Source organism: Ogataea polymorpha, assembly GCF_001664045.1.
Source record: "Ogataea polymorpha strain NCYC 495 leu1.1 chromosome Unknown OGAPOscaffold_2, whole genome shotgun sequence".
Taxonomy (NCBI): Eukaryota; Fungi; Ascomycota; class Pichiomycetes; order Pichiales; family Pichiaceae; genus Ogataea; species Ogataea polymorpha.
The window spans coordinates 702,508-719,539 of record NW_017264699.1 but is presented as its reverse complement, the minus strand read 5'-3'; the positions used below and the strand labels follow the sequence as shown (position 1 = coordinate 719,539).

At 47.8% G+C, this 17,032-nt stretch overlaps 12 protein-coding genes across 12 annotated transcripts; 5 read left to right on the top strand and 7 right to left on the bottom strand.

Annotated features, from left to right (window-relative positions):
- The first annotated feature begins 505 nt into the window (after positions 1–505).
- Positions 506–2,013, top strand: OGAPODRAFT_15731 (transcription factor Hac1). Its single transcript, XM_018353920.1, has one exon. The coding sequence runs from the start codon at positions 538–540 to the stop codon at positions 1,471–1,473; it is 936 nt and encodes a 311-aa protein (XP_018212274.1). The 5' UTR covers positions 506–537; the 3' UTR covers positions 1,474–2,013.
- A 48-nt stretch (positions 2,014–2,061) lies between these two features.
- Positions 2,062–2,482, bottom strand: OGAPODRAFT_92736 (60S ribosomal protein L38; the record flags this gene model as incomplete). The annotated part of the gene is made up of 2 exons (XM_018357207.1): positions 2,062–2,331; positions 2,477–2,482. 2 exons carry the CDS (start codon positions 2,480–2,482, stop codon positions 2,101–2,103), a joined length of 237 nt encoding a protein of 78 aa, XP_018212273.1. The 3' UTR covers positions 2,062–2,100.
- A 137-nt stretch (positions 2,483–2,619) lies between these two features.
- Positions 2,620–3,081, top strand: OGAPODRAFT_6957 (uncharacterized protein; the record flags this gene model as incomplete). The annotated part of the gene is made up of 1 exon (XM_018355835.1): positions 2,620–3,081. One exon carries the CDS (start codon positions 2,620–2,622, stop codon positions 3,079–3,081), a length of 462 nt encoding a protein of 153 aa, XP_018212272.1.
- Positions 3,082–3,117: 36 nt separating this feature from the next.
- Positions 3,118–5,901, bottom strand: OGAPODRAFT_92735 (uncharacterized protein; the record flags this gene model as incomplete). The annotated part of the gene is made up of 1 exon (XM_018357206.1): positions 3,118–5,901. One exon carries the CDS (start codon positions 5,899–5,901, stop codon positions 3,118–3,120), a length of 2,784 nt encoding a protein of 927 aa, XP_018212271.1.
- A 17-nt stretch (positions 5,902–5,918) lies between these two features.
- OGAPODRAFT_98096 (uncharacterized protein) lies at positions 5,919–7,408 on the bottom strand (the record flags this gene model as incomplete). Its single annotated transcript, XM_018357988.1, has 1 exon — positions 5,919–7,408. One exon carries the CDS (start codon positions 7,406–7,408, stop codon positions 5,987–5,989), a length of 1,422 nt encoding a protein of 473 aa, XP_018212270.1. The 3' UTR covers positions 5,919–5,986.
- A 47-nt stretch (positions 7,409–7,455) lies between these two features.
- OGAPODRAFT_81640 (uncharacterized protein) lies at positions 7,456–11,558 on the top strand. Its single transcript, XM_018356550.1, has one exon. It carries the CDS (start codon positions 8,266–8,268, stop codon positions 9,418–9,420), a length of 1,155 nt encoding a protein of 384 aa, XP_018212267.1. The 5' UTR covers positions 7,456–8,265; the 3' UTR covers positions 9,421–11,558.
- OGAPODRAFT_15727 (uncharacterized protein) lies at positions 7,514–8,219 on the bottom strand. The gene has a single exon (XM_018353919.1). The coding sequence runs from the start codon at positions 8,189–8,191 to the stop codon at positions 8,012–8,014; it is 180 nt and encodes a 59-aa protein (XP_018212269.1). The 5' UTR covers positions 8,192–8,219; the 3' UTR covers positions 7,514–8,011.
- Positions 9,432–11,480, bottom strand: OGAPODRAFT_46584 (uncharacterized protein; the record flags this gene model as incomplete). The annotated part of the gene is made up of 1 exon (XM_018355525.1): positions 9,432–11,480. The coding sequence occupies one exon, from the start codon at positions 11,478–11,480 to the stop codon at positions 9,432–9,434; it is 2,049 nt and encodes a 682-aa protein (XP_018212268.1).
- Positions 11,559–11,625: 67 nt separating the features above from the next.
- On the bottom strand, positions 11,626–13,206 carry OGAPODRAFT_15725 (uncharacterized protein). Its single transcript, XM_018353918.1, has one exon. It carries the CDS (start codon positions 13,190–13,192, stop codon positions 11,669–11,671), a length of 1,524 nt encoding a protein of 507 aa, XP_018212266.1. The 5' UTR covers positions 13,193–13,206; the 3' UTR covers positions 11,626–11,668.
- Positions 13,207–13,497: 291 nt separating this feature from the next.
- On the top strand, positions 13,498–14,715 carry OGAPODRAFT_92730 (uncharacterized protein; the record flags this gene model as incomplete). The annotated part of the gene is made up of 1 exon (XM_018357205.1): positions 13,498–14,715. One exon carries the CDS (start codon positions 13,498–13,500, stop codon positions 14,713–14,715), a length of 1,218 nt encoding a protein of 405 aa, XP_018212265.1.
- A 789-nt stretch (positions 14,716–15,504) lies between these two features.
- On the top strand, positions 15,505–16,635 carry OGAPODRAFT_46729 (uncharacterized protein; the record flags this gene model as incomplete). Its single annotated transcript, XM_018355529.1, has 1 exon — positions 15,505–16,635. One exon carries the CDS (start codon positions 15,505–15,507, stop codon positions 16,633–16,635), a length of 1,131 nt encoding a protein of 376 aa, XP_018212264.1.
- Positions 16,636–16,698: 63 nt separating this feature from the next.
- OGAPODRAFT_92729 (uncharacterized protein) lies at positions 16,699–17,001 on the bottom strand (the record flags this gene model as incomplete). Its single annotated transcript, XM_018357204.1, has 2 exons — positions 16,699–16,909; positions 16,960–17,001. The coding sequence occupies 2 exons, from the start codon at positions 16,999–17,001 to the stop codon at positions 16,739–16,741; spliced, it is 213 nt and encodes a 70-aa protein (XP_018212263.1). The 3' UTR covers positions 16,699–16,738.
- Between the last annotated feature and the right edge of the window lie 31 nt (positions 17,002–17,032).

The window sequence follows — 17,032 nt, the reverse complement described above, 5'->3', positions numbered from 1 at the left end:
ATTTGGTAGTCAGTAGATTCTAGACCGGATTATGTTTAACCTGCTTATGTCATACATGCTTTAAATCTTCACCCCTATGAAGAATTTACTCAAATATGGAAATCCTCTAAGCCGCGTCCGTGCCTTGAACGTGAAACGGGATTGAATTGAAAGTCAGAATGCTTAGTCTAAGCCTAGACACATCATGTAGTATTATCCTAGTGGAGGCATTACGTGGAAAAGCTTGTATAATTTATTTTTCGCCTTGGGTATTTCGGATTTAGACTGTCTCCAAACTAAGCTTAAAGCTGGACGAGCACATCAAAAAGGAGGCTGATCCGGTGTTGGCGAATAAAAAAAAGTCAGGGCATGCCCGGAAATTTACGGACATGGTTATATCCGATATTAATTTGCTCAGAGCCACCGTCCGCAGTTTCCGTTCAAATCCACTCATGCCACGCCCTTTGCGGTGGTAAAATATAAATAGACGCATTTCCCTCTTGCCAAATTTCCCATCAATCTCTAAGATCACCAAATCAAACAAATACCCATAATAAAATGACTGCTCTCAACAGCTCTGTCCAGCACCAAGAAGTCTCTTCGGACTTGCCTTTTGGAACTCTACCTCCAAGAAAGCGTGCCAAGACCGAAGAGGAGAAAGAGCAAAGAAGAGTTGAAAGAATCTTGAGAAACAGAAGGGCAGCTCACGCGTCTAGAGAAAAGAAGAGAAGACATGTTGAGTACCTGGAAAACTATGTGACTGATCTGGAGTCTGCGCTGGCCACACATGAGGGCAATTATCGGAAGATGGCCAAAATTCAATCGAGCCTGATATCTCTGTTGTCTGAACATGGAATCGATTACTCGTCTGTGGATTTAGCTGTTGAACCATGTCCTAAAGTTGAAAGACCGGAAGGTTTGGAGTTGACTGGTTCAATTCCAGTGAAAAAACAGAAAATCGCCTCGGCGAAATCGCCCAAATCGTTATCGAGAAAATCGAAGTCGGAAATCCCATCACCAAGTTTTGATGAGAATATTTTTTCTGAGGAGGAAAACGAACATGACGATGGTATTGAGGAATACGGGAAAGCAGGACAAGAAGCAACCGAGGCTCCATCCTTGTCTCACAACCGCAAAAGAAAGGCGCAAGATGCTTATATCTCGCCTCCGGGCTCCACCTCCCCATCCAAGTTGAAACTTGAAGAAGACGAAAGGATCTCCAAACATGAATACAGTAACTTGTTTGATGACACCGATGACATTTTCCCGTCGGAGAAGTCATCAAGTCTCGAGCTGTATAAACAGGATGATCTGACCATGGCATCATTTGTGAAACAAGAAGAGGAAGAAATGGTGCCATTCGTGAAACAGGAAGACGAGTTCAAGTTTCCTGATTCGGGTTTCAACGCTGACGATTGTCATCTTATTCAAGTGGAAGACCTCTGCTCTTTTAATAGCGTGCATCATCCAGCAGTGATGATTGTAAAGTTATGAAAGACTCAAATGTTTGAAGCGATTCAGTGGAAGCAACTTGAAATGAGACTGGTTTTTTGGGTATTTGTTTGACAGTCTCATCTCAAGTATGGGTATGAGTTATTTGGTTATCTTGTGCTCTGCTTCTACTCGCTTTAATTGTTAAGTTGGTCAGCAGCACCATTAACAGCAGAGAGTATCGACAACCACTTTGAATTTGACGACTATTTGTCTTGAACAGTGAATCGAAGTGTATTTTTAGGGATTATGGGAGTTGGGTTGCTTTTTACGGATTAATTCCAGGACTATGATGGGGCTTTTATTCTCGGGACGTTTGCACTACATGTCATCTACAAGTCTCCACTAGACGCGATTCAATGTGGCGCGCTCACGTGTGAAGCTGCGACTGGTTTCTGCGCTATGGATGCTGACTAGAAGGCAGGTAGGGTGATCTTCTGATTATAGAAGAACTATCCTAGCTTTTGGAATCTTGTGTTGTGTTTCAATCAATAGGAGTTTTTTCTTAGTAAATATAGCATTGTCATTTTATGACATTTCCAGGATATGCATAGGTGTATATCGCCAAATACAACTTATTAAGCTTTCTTAATTCATTTGGTGTACATTCAATTATATATAATCAACTGCTTAAATGTCAGTCACCTTCAAGGTTGGTGGGAGGGATTGGATCAGCTTCTTGGCCTTGGTAGCGTCATTCACAATCAAGGTGTAGAGGTACTTGGAGCCTCTGACCTTGAACTTGGTCTGCTTGAATTTCTTACCGTTGGCGTTCAATTTGGTGTTGGTCTTGATGGTAGCAACCTTCACGTCGGCTCTTCTAGCCAATTCAACGAATTGTTTGATGTCGGTAATTTCTCTCTAATACGTTAGTATTCCAGTTTGCCGTAGAAATCGGCCGTCTGCAAAAGTGAGAACTGGTTGCATCTTGAGTTTGCTTCAGAACCAGACCTGTCACTCACTCGCCTTCACAAACGTGGCCTTTCTGTCGTTTTGTTATACATACAGCCATGGTAATTAATGTGAATATATGAAGATCGATATTTTTCAAATTTTTTTCCTTCATGTTGAGGGCGGAAAACCCTAGTTTGAGTCACGTGAACGATAAAAAAATAATAAATAATAATTGATTTGGATAGATAGACTGATATGTTCAAGAAACGGAATGTGAAGCAGGAGCAGAAGCGAAAACGTGATTTAGGGGGAGCAGCCGACGACGGTGATGTTGTGAAGAAGAGCAAGATGGGAAAAAAGGGCCCCAGCTTGTTAGGAACGATGGAATTTAAAAAAGAGAGCGAATCTAAGGGTATCAAGCAAACAGTCAGCAAAGGGCAGGATGAGGAAGGCCAATCTGATGATCAAAATGACCAATCAAAAGATGTTATGGAGAAGAAGTCGGGCAGGTACAACATCAAACAACTGTCCTCCAGCATCAAGACCAATACAGTGATAGATTACCAGCCAGATGTTTGCAAAGACTTCCTTAAAAACGGCTATTGTGGTTATGGAGATACGTGCAAGTTTTTGCATTACAGGGACGAGTTCAAGGTCGTGAAGAACCCCAAGAAAAGGGAATGGGAGGAGGTGTTGAAGAAGAATAAAAGATTCTAATGTTTGTATATTATGCTATGTTACACGATTAATGACTCAAACGGATTCCGAGATAAGCTTGGTGAGAGACCTGAAGGTGGCGTTGACCACATCAGCCGTAGGCCCATCAAGACTGCTGTTGGCCTTGTAATTGCGTGCAAGCCGTTTGTAGAGTATGCGGTATGTTCTAGATTTGAAGCCGGAAGGATCGATATCCGTCTGGGGGACGCTTTGAAGATACCAGGGATCCAGCACATTTACCCAGGACTCGAGGTCTGGGTTGAACATAAAAACGTGGTCGTTGCTCAAGGTGACAATTGGCCAGCCTTTGGAGTTGAGGACGATGGAAGCCACCTTAACTGAATTCTCAAATCTCTTGGAGTCGATTTCGGCAAATTGGTTGATGATTGGAGATATCGACACTGCAGACAAGATACTTGCGCGTTTCTCAACATCCCAGCTGTAGAACAAACCGGAAGACGTGACGGCCAGAATATACTGCTTGTTGCTGAGCAAATGTGTCAAATTATTTCCCAATTGAAATGGAGGCAAGAGCTGACGGCCAAAATCAGACAGTATAAACACCACTCCCGTCTCCGTGGCCACGGCCCAAAACTCTACCTGGCGCTGGGTAGCGTCCACAAACGAGGAACTGCAGGCAGCGGTGAACTTGTGGTTGTAGAAAAATTGGAATTGCTCTAGTTTTTCCTTTGCATGGAACACTGACAACTTGTTGATAGAATTAAACTCCTCAAGGTCGTCGTAATCAACTTCTTCCTCACCATCATCCTCTCCGCTGTTGCGTATCTCCATGACCACCCCATTCGCAAGATCGGGTCCTTTAAATTCTAAGAGAACTCGAGGCTGAGCTCTCATGTCGGTGAATATGGTAGCCGGCGTGACCATCGACGTGGCAAGATATTGAGGAGTTTCCACCTCTCTTTTTCTCTTGGCTGTGGATGAGCGCGTTGATATTGGCCTTTTAGAAGCGTGCGTGATCTCAGAAATATGGTCAATATCGTTTTCGGTGTCGTGGTCTCCAATTGGCGTTTCACTGACAAGGTTATCGCGCAAAGAGGAAACCATGGTTTGCAACCCCAGTCTTGGGATTTTGACTGCCGGTTTCGAGAGCTGCGATTGGTGTTTGGGCTCACGTTTAACCATCAAAGCAGGCTTTGGCAGGTTTTGTGCAGGCTGGGACCCAGAAATTAGCATGGGAGCAACACGTTTTTTGCCGGACTTCGTCACAGTCACTTTCTGTGCACTAGGCGTCAAAGTGTTAGACGTGGGCTTTGCCGGCGAGCTCACGGGCTTGTTTTTGATTGTAGGCATAACCTTATCAGGATGTTTTTTCGATCTTGGCACCAACATGTTCACCTGTGGTGCTGCCTGTGTGCTCAGCTCAGGCTGCGCAAACATGCCTGTCTGACCCAACGGCTCCATCGACTCCATTTTTTCCATGAGTCTGTCTAGCTTCGTCGAGGGTGTTTTCGTCTTTAATATGGCCTCAGCTTTTGCTTCAAGTTCCAACTGTTCAACACTCTCTGGAAAAACCATACTGTCCCTGTCGGCACCGTACTTGTTCAAAACGCTGTCATGCTGGTCGATCGGGATAGCAGAGCCCAGTTCGTGTTCATCAAAGAAAACCGTCATTATGGAACCGTCAAGGGAAGACAAAAATAGGACCTCTCCGTTCGGGTCCCAGGCTAAATCTGTGATAGTGTTCATGGAAATATCTGCCGCAACAACGAGCGGCGTCGCACTTCCCGTGTTCCATATAGCCAATGTCCGGTCCTGGCCAGCTGTCGCCAGAACAGTCGAAATTTCCGGCTCTTTATCTTTCTGGGAACTCCCTTGAATATCATATAGCCGTGGAGAAAACGAACACACCTCGCAAGGCGCGTCATGACCGATCAAACTGATATCGCTGGCCCAGCTGCCTCGCTCTATAATGGCAACCGAACACAGTCCGCCATTGATTGCATTTGGAGATGCTATGTTCTGGCCGTCCGGAGACCACGAACAGCGTCGGTAATAAGTCGTCAGTGGAGTCTTGCGAAACGGCTCTCTTATGATGGATTCCACGGTGAAGGACATTTCCGTCGGAGACGTCCTGTGGTATCTAAAGATCCTCAGTGTTCTGTCGTCCGAACACGTGGCAAAATACTTGTTCGCTGGATCAAAAACCACACCCTTCACATGAGACTGATGGATATCAAATCTTTTTATTTTCTCAAAGGTGACTCCGGACCAAACAATGATTGAGCGATCCAGCCCGACTGTGACCAAAATAGACGCATCGGGAGCCCACGCCATGTCCTGGATATCATTGTCGTGAGCAACGAGACGTTTTCGCACCGTCCAGTGCTCCAGATCTGCCGTTTCCAAGTCTGTACCGAACTGTAGGCGATGCTCCATATTCTGGGCCATAATCCGCGTTTTTTCCTCGTCCTTCTCCCAAATCAGAATCACCTTGTCGTCAGAGCCACTCGCAAGAAAGCGTCCCGTGGGAGAAAATCTCACACACGTCACTGCTCCCGTGTGACGACCCATTGAGCAAAGCGGACGGCAGACCGTGGGGTCAAAATCAACGTTATTCGCTAGCGGCTCCTCCAAGCCGCCGTCGAAGCTCGATCCATCCTCCAGAAGATCATTCTCCGGTTCCTTCTGAGACACTTCCCGCTTGTACTTCTTCAATGTCTCCACAGACCAGATTCTGACCTTGCCATCAAGACCTCCAGAAGCGAGCCGCTGACCATCCGCCGATACGGATACGGAGAACACCTCGTACTTCCGCTTCTCCTCCGTGTGGGTGAGCCACGGAAACTTGAAAATATGCATATAATAATGTTATTTTTCGTCTCAATATTCTAACAAGAGTCTGTCTATACGCTAGCTCTACATCCTTACACCGCAGTTGGCCGACTCAGGAGCTGAACTCGAGCTCCACAGCCTTACCAAATCTCTCCAATCCGATGTCCAGCTTATCAAGAGCAACGGCGGCATAGGTGCCTCTGAAGAAGATTTCCGACGAGCTGTGATCCTTGAAGTTTGGCGACTTGAACCACGACCCTGGAATCATCAGACATCCCTGTTCCAGCGATTTTTCGTAGATGGCAGCCTCCACCTTCAATGGGTCCTTACCGAACTCAGAAGCAAATTTGGGGTGTTTGGCAGCGTCAATCTTGACAGTGAAAAACATACCAGCGAAAGGAGGATCGTACTTAACGACGGATGGCATATGCTTGGACAAACTGTCGATGGTGAAGTTCCTCTTGATGGTGTACTCCTTCCGCAGGCCAATCAGCCAGTCAATGTAGCCCTTCTGGCCCCATCTGCCAAGCAGACCGGACACCAAAGTTTGCGTGAAACCAGAAGCAGTCTGAATGCTGACCTCGTGCAACCTGACAAACCTCTCGAGCAGCGGCTTCTGAGCAACAATCCAGCCGAGTCTGCTTCCTGGAGCGAGGACCTTGGAGAACGAGTCCAGTCTGACAACTCTTCCCTCGATGTCCATAGAAGAGAAGGATTTCACAAGCGCGGCAAGGAACTCCTCGTGAGTGACGGCCGCTGGCTCGTGAGCGTTCTTCTTGTAATCGTCCATTTGCAAGAAGTAGTATGGCTCGTCCTCGATGATAATAAAGTCATGCTTGCAAGCAATTTCGTAAATGGCTTTTCTTCTTTCGTTGGAAAGAGACGATCCAGTAGGGTTTTGACCGGTACCGATAGTGTACAGCAGCTTAGGCTTTGGCTTGGCAGGGTCCCATTCTGAGAAGAGCTGGTCCAATTTCTCTGGGATGATTCCCTTGTCGTCCATTTCAACAGGAGCGAAATCGACGCTCAGGGCTCTAGCGGTTTCAATAGCGGAAGGGAAGGTGTATTCTTCGACGACGATGAAATCTCCTGGATTACAGAAAGTTCTCAAACAAGCCTCCCACGATTGAGTGTTTCCCACAGTGACGATAACGTCCCATTCATTGTTTGGAATTTTGTGGATTAGTTCGGTGTGTTCCCTGATGAAGTTGAGCAGTTCTGGCTGGCCCTCGGTGTGTCCGTATTGCAAAGATCTGGCAAGAGGAATATCAAACTCCAAATCTGTAGTCTTTCCGACCTCGGTAATCACGGTGTCGGCCTCGTTAGTGGGCTTGGCACCTATTCCATTTGCAAAAGGAGGTGCTGGAGAAGTGGCAGTGATCTTGTCCCAAGGGAAGTAGTCAGAGAGGGGGAGTCCTCCGCCGAGGAAAACAATGTTGTCCTTGCCAAAATACTTGAACGCGGTCTTCAAGGCAGAGGGATTTCTGCGCTTGGCTTCGTTGGACAGATGGTGGCTCAAATCTTTCACGGTCATAATAAAGGACTACAGACAGAAGAAAAAATGACTAAATACCTATTTTCCTCGAGATTATTTTAAATCTACATAAAAATACACCCCAACATATTAAAAATGAACGGAAAAAAAAAATGTTAGTAATCGAAATCTCGGCAAGAAGCGGTACTCACAGGAAATAGCAGGATACGACGATCTTTGTCAACGCCTACCGACGGAAAAGAAGGGCAATTCGCGGGGAGGCCCTCACGTAGCCACCACAGCCATACTTCTCAATGTACCGTGACTTCTCGACATACCCGCGGGTATTGATCCGTACAGAGACGGTCCTTGAAGCGATGGTGCAGTGAAAAACCCTGGTGGCTAGTGGGACCGACAGAATGCTAATGTCGCAGACCAAAGAAAAAGCTTTTTTTCCGGTATTCGTATTCTGACCAGCCAGTCCCAGGAACGGAAAACAAGCTCATGAAGAAACGACAACCTGTAGATCGGCCATAGTGGTCAGAACACCTGGCTGGAGACGTCCGGTTTGCCAACGGGCTGGAATTGGCGAAGAAGCAATGTATGAGCACTTGCTCCGTCTGAAGCTCACTTCACATTCTAGCTGGCAACGTAAGCACGCTGCTACTCCAACAGCGCGCAGTAGTTCTTCTCGACGTCTCCATTTGTTGACGGGGGGTGGCGGGGTGGCGTGAACACCGCATAGCAAAGAACCCTAAGTGTCCAGCTATGCGATATGGTGCGATGGTCTGAGACACACGACGGCAGCTGAATATCCACATCGTCATGCTCGCAGACTGTCATACCTCGCAAATCACCTATCAAATTCGTGTAGACCGCTGGCAGTCATCAGTATCCCAATAAACACAAAGTGTCAAATGTTTTTTTTTGGCGACGCGTCGACGCGGCCACAGATAAAGTTTTTGTGTTTATTTATTTACTTTATCTATATGGAGGAAATATTTGAAAAATCGCAGCTAGAGAACGAGCAGCCAACGTCCAAGGAGCCGGAGCCCGCCCTAAAGCCTGTGGATGTGATGTCCATTAAAAATGCTGCGCAGTACGTCAACCAGAAGCTTTCCGCCAAAGGCTATTTCTCGAACAAACCAAATAAACTGAGACAGCTGCTCCTTCTGAGTTTGGATAGCTCTCAATTGATTCCGGAGAATGCAGAAAATTTCGAAATCAGCGAAAAGGTGTACGAAAATGACAGAAACGTGATGAACATCATCTACTCGCTGCTGAACTCGGCAGAGATCTCTAAACAGTTCAAAGAAACCGCACTAAAAAAAATGGCTGATAAGGACGCCGAGATCGAACTGCTCAAAAACGAAGTGGAAAAACTCAACAAAAAGGTCGACGAGAAGGAAAGAAATATCCAGTCTCTCCAACTGGATAAGATCAAGTCCGATCTGCAAGCGAAACATTACCAAGCCATGCTCAATAACGTCAACGCCAAAAATAAAGAGCAGGAGCGCACATTTAGATTATATGCAGAAGAGGTGAAACGAGAGTTACGCAGAAACGAAATGGAGGTGGACAGACTCGAAAGCAGGCTGTCCAACATGAATAAGCGCAGAGCCAGCCCAAGGGACGACGCGGAAGCTGAGCCGAAAAGACAGAAATTCGACAACGACCGGTTTTTGTCGTTGGTCAAAGAAAACTCGCATTTGCAACACGATCTAAACAAACTGGTCGGCGTGCTATTGAGGTTACAAAAATTCCTAAAATCGTTCGGCCAGTTGAACTCCAACAGTAAGGTGCCATCCACCTTTATTCCGACCGACAGTGAGCTTCTGGCCATAGATCACCATAATTTTGACCTGCAGAAATACGATTTGATACTATTTGATCTTCTCAAGCCTCTGAATGGCGACAGCATTGACGACACGTTCAAGTTCAAAAAGAATAACCAGACAGACAAGGACCAGGAAATTGCTAGTTTGCGAAATCGGCTCTCAGAAATGGAGCAGAACTACGAGCGCGTGCTGGCAACGATGGAACAATGGAAAACGTATCGCAAGCAGAAATGATAATTTTTATGCTACACGGTGGTGGTTGACGGTTTCGAGGGAATCTCAAATAGTTGGTAGTAGTCCACAAGCCGTCCATCCAAATTTGCTTCCCCCATTATTGGGAGCTTGAAGAAATTGCGCCAGCTATAAGGTTCGGCTTCTGTTTTGACGAAAAGGAAGTCTAACCAGTTCTGCCAGATTCCGTAGTCGAAAGTGGCAGGACTAGATTTGTGCTGGATAAGGTCATCACTGACCATCAAGAATTGGTTCAGTCCGATTAGTCTCGCACACTTGGAGTTGGTCACGAAGTTTGGAAGACAAACAAACCTGCGCAATCCGGGCAATTCCACATCTTCGTTATTCAAATCGTTGGTCTCATCAGTGGGCACTGAAGAGAAATTGTTGCCGGCAGAGGTGTGCATGTTACTGAGTTCGTAGCTGGTGAGTCCTTTGGAAATCTGCAACGCTTGAACTATCAGGAGTAGGGACAACCACGAAAGCTGGAATAGGGTCCATATTGTCAGATTGAAGACGAAAGGAGATGCATATGACCCAGCACACGTATCCTCGTCAAAAATGTAGCATGAATGTTCCAGATCGTCCGGAACGTCCAGTTCATCAAAGTATTTTCTGGCAAGCTTATAGTAAACGATGATTGAGATTTCAAGCGCTGCACAAAATCCGAAGAATAACTTGTGGTTTCTGACTCCGACATCGTTGTTGATCCAGGGACAGTAGTGGTCGAATTTAGCCACATTTCTATTTTTGAGCCTGTTGAACTTGGATCTTAGAGGCTTCCTGATGGAGGTGTAGAGACAGAAGTTCCTGGAGTCGAATTTCCGCAGATCAATCAGGTCTCTGATGGTGGCTTTTATTTTCTGTTTATCTTGTTCAGCGGGGATGAGGCCTGGATCAATAATCATCGCCTTGACAAAAGATGCCATTGTACAGAAGGCAGATATCAGAAACACCAGGTTGAGCAGCGGTCTATCGGAAAAAGTATTTGGCAGAATCATAAATAACCAGGTCAACACGCACCAAAATGCACTTCCTGAGAACACGCCTGCAAAGAGCGAGGATTTTTGAAGCGCGTTGGGCGATCTGCTGAAATTAGGCACGATAATCACCTGGAGAATGAGATTTTGCAACCCCAATATAATCACCAATATGAAAATGTCTAATAGGATAATTCCGCTGGTCATGGAGTACAAACACAGAGGAACCCCGAGGTACGGGAACACAAAAATGATGCGGTCGGCAACTTTCGGAGAAATGCGTCTGGTCACTTTAGTCCCGTCTGGATTGATGTCGCACTCTTTGAGAGCAGTTTTCAGCATACTCGTACAGTTCATGTCTGCGGCGATATCCCACGAAGATTTGTTGTCGTTCGTCCGGTGGTTGAGATCGCTTCCGTGTTCAAGCAACTTGACAAGAATCTGCTTGACAGGGTGAACGAGAGCCCAGTTGAGGGCGGTAAAGCCTGTCTCGTCCACGAGAGACAGATTGGCTCCCAAGCGGACCAGAACCTCCACGGTGAAAGGATCTCCCTGATAGGCGGCCCAATGTAATGCTGTGCGGCCCTTTGGATCAGCCGCGTCGATATGCAAATCAGTGAAGTACAGAATGTAGATAACCATCATGACGTTGGAAGAGTGCACAGCCAAATGCAGGCAATTAAAGCCCTGGTTGTCAAGAATGGAATAGTCTGCCCCGCATTGCGTGATCAGATAATCCGAAATGTATACCAGGCCGTATCTGCAAGCCCATTGGAGCGGCGTCGCGTCGAGATCTCCTCCCTTATGATTCACCTTGGCACCTTTGGACACGAGGTACTTGAGAGCAGTCAGTTTGTTGTTGATAGCACACCAATGCAAAGCACTAACGTTGTCGTCCAGCATGTCATTCACGTCCACCTTGTGATTCTCCAACATGTCAGTCAGAACGCCAAGATCGCCACGCTGAGCAGCCCCCATATACGTCTCGATAAGCTTTGTCTTTTCTTCGTCCTTGGACAGATCGACCTCGTGCAAGGCTCCCACCGAGGCGTGGTCTTCCGATCCTTCTGATTTCTTAAGCATCGCGTCGTCTTCAGCAGTCTGCACATCCGCCAAAGAGTCAAGTTCTGTCTCTCCCTGGGAAGACATGGTAAATTCAGTTTTTTTTTGCGGGTGACAAAATATACACAGCCGAGCAGCTCAGCTATTTTATTCCTTAGCTCTCAAAGCGTTTTAAGGTTCCTTAATTTATATATTAATGTACTGTACCCTCAGGCAACCAGAACCCTCATGGTATTGGAGTGTCCAATACCTCTGGTGTGGCCCTGGATACAAACGACAGTCTCGCCTCTGGCCAGAAGACCAAGCTCGATGGCATGCTTGATACCGAACTGGAGTCTGTTCTCGATGTCCTGGATCCAGTTCTCGTTGCGTGGATCTTCATAGACAAATGGATACACGCCTCTATACAGGTGGCAGTATCTGGCAGAAGTTGGGTTTCTGGTGACCATGATGATCGGACAGTTAGGTCTGTACTTGGAAACGAGTCTGGCGGTGGTTCCGGAGGTGGACAGGACAATCACGACCTTGGCGCCCTGATCAAAGGCAGATGAGGCGGCGGCAATGGCAATGGTCTCTGGAGTCGAGCATGGCTTAGGAGTGAGGTCTCTAAGTTCGGAGAAGGTGGTATAGTATGGAAGAGCCTTTTCAGCAATCAAACAGGTGTGATGCATCATGGACACGGCCTCCAGTGGATAATTACCCTTGGCGGTTTCTCCCGACAACATGACACAGTCGGCACCGTCCAAGATGGCGTTACCAACGTCAGAAACCTCGGCTCTGGTTGGTCTTGGGTTGTACGTCATGGACTCAAGCATTTGTGTAGCACAGATGACAGGCTTGCCGGCCAGGTTGCACTTGGCGATCAGCTGTTTTTGAACAACAAACACCTGTGGAGCAGGAATCTCGATACCCAGGTCTCCTCTGGCGACCATGACACCGTCGGTCTCAGCGAGGATCTCATCGAAGTTGTTCACACCCTGCTGATTCTCGATCTTGGAGATAATCTGGATGTCCTTGCCTTCCTCCCCAAGAACTTTTCGGATCTCTCTCACGTCGTTGGCGGATCTGATGAATGAGGCAAACACCATGTGGACCTTGTTCTTGACACCAAATCTCAGGTCCGCCTTGTCCTTCTCGGACAGCGCTGGCAGGTCGACGTCGGTGTTTGGCAGGTTCACACCCTTGTGGGAACAGATCTTACCGGCGTTGATCGACTTGACCCTCAGAGTCTTGTCATCGACAACTTCAAGCACTTCGAACGACAGGACTCCGTCGTCGACGTAGATGATCTTGCCGGCCTCAATCACCTTGGTGATGTTCTTGTAGTCGATGTACATCAACTTGTCGTCAGAAACCTCCTTGTACTTGTCGTCCGTGGTGAAAATCATCTCGTGGTTAGGGTCAATTGGATAATCTTTGCCGTCCCTTGTTGTTCCGGTTCTAATTTCAGGGCCCTTGGTATCCAGCGCAATAGCAAGAGGTCTGCCCGGATATATTCTCTCAGACTCTCTGGCATTGTCAATGACAGACTGGTGATATTCGTATGAGCCGTGGGAAAAGTTCATCCTCACAATGTTCAAGCCTGCCTTTCTGAGCTTCACCAGCATCTCAGCACTGTTGGTTTTAGGACCAATTGTGCCGATGATAGACGAGCGTCTAAAGCTCTTGTCTGGGGTGGAAGAGACGTCGAGGCTGGTAAGCCATCCGAGTTTGGATTGTGTCTGGTAGCTCATTCTGGAAATATGCAAATTTTAGACAGGATGTATTAACCCCTTTATATAGTCGGACTATTTTGCAGCCGGTTGCCAACACCCTGGCACCGCCCATATTGGGTCATTTTTTTCCTGGTGAACTTTGGTCCGCTGGAAAATTGCACTCCGACGACATCCGTGCACGCCCAGGTTTGCCGAGGCTATAGAGTTTGCTCATCGCTTATGTCACCCCCATAGCCGATTGTCTGATTTTTTATTTATCGCGTACCCACACAAACAATAACGTACGGCCGCGCACCTTTGCTTTTAGACCGCTTGAGCCACCCATGAACCCGCCACCACACTCCGTAGCCTCTGTACAGATGGCTCCTGTCCTAAAGCCTCCCTCTGACCCAGATGCAGTGAGTCTGACGGAATCGCTTATACTGAAATTCCAACACGAGCTCAACAAAAGCGATGCACACAGCCAGGACGACGCTGGCCAGTCTACCAAGCGGCGCGTGCGGGACATAGTGCGACGGTCGCCGCGAAAACGCACCTACCGGCCTTCTTCGAGAGCTCGGTTCCAGTCTCTTTTCAGTAAGAAAAACAAGAAGAGCCACCAGGAACTATGTGAGGTATTGGGCGAGGAGGAGCGCAGCACCCTGTTTTCGCATCCGTCCGCGAAAATTACGCTTTACGAAGTGTCGCGAATAAACGAGTCTGCGACCGACCAGTTTCAGCCAGGACGCAACGGGAACATTCTTGGCCATGGACAGTTTGAAATTTACCAGATTCAAAACAAGAGCATCACGTATCTATCATGTGGCTCGGTTGTTTATCCCATCATGCCACGGCTCAAGGTGCTAAAAATTAGCGCAAGCTCGTTTATCATCCCATTGTCCAACCCCGAGCGATATTGGAAGATCACGTTATTCACCGAGGATGCAGCAACATTGGCGCAACTGGACTCAGTTTTCAAGGGGATTTGCCATTTTTGTGCCATTTGTGATCCGCCGGATGCAGAGGAACTGGCTGAGCAGCCGAGTGAACAGCCTGTTGAGGATCATGTGCCGTCCGAGGCGCTGAGTCCGTCGCATTCGATGTCCTCATTGAACTCAACAATAGCGTGTTTCAATCTGAGCAAAGACATTGAAACAAGCGAGGCCGATTTTTTAAAACACCCAACGCCGATCAAGCTAAAATCTGTGTCGTCGTCTTTGGACTCTGTTCTGGATCGGTTCCAGCTGGACTCTGACGAGGAGGACAAAGATGACAAGCTGGAGAAGGCAGCGACAGACGAAAACGAGTCTACAATCAATTCCAGTACCATGATGTCTTTTGAAGGCGACGGCAGGGCTCGCACACTCAACAAAAGGTACTCGTTGACGTTCAAAGAGTGCGATGTCAGCATTTCTAGCTTGGACTTCGACATGGGTTTTTTGAAAGAGGAGGACGAAAGCGACGAGAAAAACGGAGCTAGTATCCTGAAAAGCTCGCGCTCGATGCAGCTTCTCAAGCCCGCTTCTGCCAGACCTTGGAGCACGCGAGTGTTTGGGTGGTGAGTCGATCGACGGGGCCGTCGCAAAAATAATTATTCTTTATAGCATAGTGTACGCTTAGTGAACGATAGCATATTAACTGCTTGCGAGATGTCGATGGGGCTTTCTGGGTTGTCTAGAGCGTCGGGGTCGCCGGAGAACCTATCGACGCCCGGTTTTAAACCAGCCTTGAAGACAGAGTCGGCCAGCAACACACCTGTTCTTGCTGCCATGGATCATTCCAGCTCGCTGAAAAAAGAGATCGATGAGTACGAACGGCTCAACAACGAGGCACGCGCGTTGGAAGAACTACGCAACATGGATCTGCTCCCGCTTTTGCTGGACCTGATCGAGAATCTCAAGGCAGGCAAGATTTCGCCGAAAGATTTCGACAACGCGGTAAGTATCAAGAGAATCTGTTTTCCCGACATCTAACCTTTCAGACAGGAAGAATCAAAACAAGGCTGAACAAGTTCAGGTCGCTGCTGAACCAAATAGAAGGCCTGGACGAGTCTACAGAGAGTCGGATCAAGAAGATGGAGGAGATGAAGAAACGGATCGGGGCGAAACAAGAGCTGCTGAAGCGGTTCAGCGAGGAGATTGAGGCCAAGTTCGGCACGCAGACGCCAATTGCGGGCGACAAAATGGAAATAGACGAGTAGCCATGGGCCGCTGCGTTATGTAATATTGCAGGTGCACAGATGTTGGGGACGAACAATTTTCGTCAAATTTTTTTCCACTTGACGAATAATTCAGGTTGCTGAGAGTCTTGTAAATACATAGGTATACAGAATGGCAGCACCACAAATGAGCATGGGCGAGCTCAGCAAGAGTCTGGCCCCGGTTCCGAATCTCGGCAATGCGCATGAGGAACAGAGAGACGGGTTCTGGTCATCGAACCCAATGTTCACCTTTGTCAACAACGTCGCCAGGTCCATTCAGCAACACAGACAATCTTTGGACCTGATCAACCCAGGAACAATGGAGAACATCAACAAGGAGGTTGCCAAGGATGTGTTTTTGAACCAGATGCAATTCAGCGGACTGAGGGCCGACATCAGCAAGACTTTCGCCATGAACCCCATTTTCCAGGTCTCGCATGGTCTCTCGATCGGCGGCCAGCTCCCAGCATATTCTTTCACGGCTATGGTCGGTAATGAGAAGACTTTCTTCCAGGGTACCATTGACAACGAGTTCTCTCTGACAGGAAGATTCAACCACAGCTGGGACAAGCACAGCACCTCGAAGCTGACTTTCCAGCTGGCCCATGGTCAGCAGCCAATGTGCCAGATCGAGCACGACTACCAGGCCAACGACTTCTCTTTGAACTTCAAGACCCTCAATCCTAACTTTTTGGACGACTCGTACAAAGGTGTGATGGTGGGCTCCATCTTGCAGAGCATCACTCCAAAGCTGTCGCTCGGTATGGAATCGGTCTACTCCTCGCTCCAGCCAGGCGTTCCAGGTGACGCGGCTCTGTCGTTTGTCGGAAGATACAACGCTGGCGACTGGATTGCTTCTGCTCAGTTGCAGGCCCAAGGTGCTTTGGTGGCCTCTTTTTGGAGAAAGGTTGCCAAAAACGTCGAGGCCGGTATCGAAACCACTGTGCAAGCAGGCATGCAGCCAACTCTGAACGAGCTGATGCAGCCGGTTTACCAGACCGTCGTCGACGCTAACACCACCCTTGGTGCCAAATACGAGTTCAGACAGTCCATCTACAGGGGCCAAGTGGACTCCAAGGGCCAGGTTTCGTTCATGCTCGAACACAGAGTCTTGCCAACGGTCGGACTGCTGTTCAGCGCCACCATCGACCAGATCAAGAACACAGCCAACATCGGCTGCGGTCTGTCCCTGGAGTTTGCTGGCTCTGAAGAAGTGATGATGATGCAAAACGGGATGATGGATGCCAATGGAAACCCAATCGAAGGTGCCCAGCTGGCATAAGAGACGTGTACATTGCCAAATACAGTATATAGGCCCTTAGTACTACAATCAATGAGCAAAAAAAATAGCTTGATAAATTCATACTAAAGACTTATATGGTTCATCACTTTTTAATCTGGTTCTGGATCTTCTCGGCAGCACCCTTGTAGTCCTTGTTTTGGAGATCGTGGTATGCGTCCGAGGCGGCTTGTTTGAGATTGTCCAGACCGCCACTGCCCGTCTTTTCCTCGTTCTTCACCGAGTTCTTCGCTTTGTCTGTAAATTCTTGTCCTTTCTGCATGTTGTGTAGTCTAATTACAAGTGCATCGCAGTGCCCTTATATACCACCGTCTCCCGTCCAGCCCCAACAGCAACGCAGCCACGCATGCTTGCTTGCAGCTACTCCAGTTTCTTGTGG

Bases quoted from the DNA above. Each gene is read 5' to 3' on its own strand.
- OGAPODRAFT_15727 (XM_018353919.1), bottom strand. From the start codon at position 8,191: ATGACAGTCTGCGAGCATGACGATGTGGATATTCAGCTGCCGTCGTGT.
- OGAPODRAFT_15725 (XM_018353918.1), bottom strand. From the start codon at position 13,192: ATGAGCTACCAGACACAATCCAAACTCGGATGGCTTACCAGCCTCGAC.
- OGAPODRAFT_81640 (XM_018356550.1), top strand. From the start codon at position 8,266: ATGTTTTTTTTTGGCGACGCGTCGACGCGGCCACAGATAAAGTTTTTG.
- OGAPODRAFT_15731 (XM_018353920.1), top strand. From the start codon at position 538: ATGACTGCTCTCAACAGCTCTGTCCAGCACCAAGAAGTCTCTTCGGAC.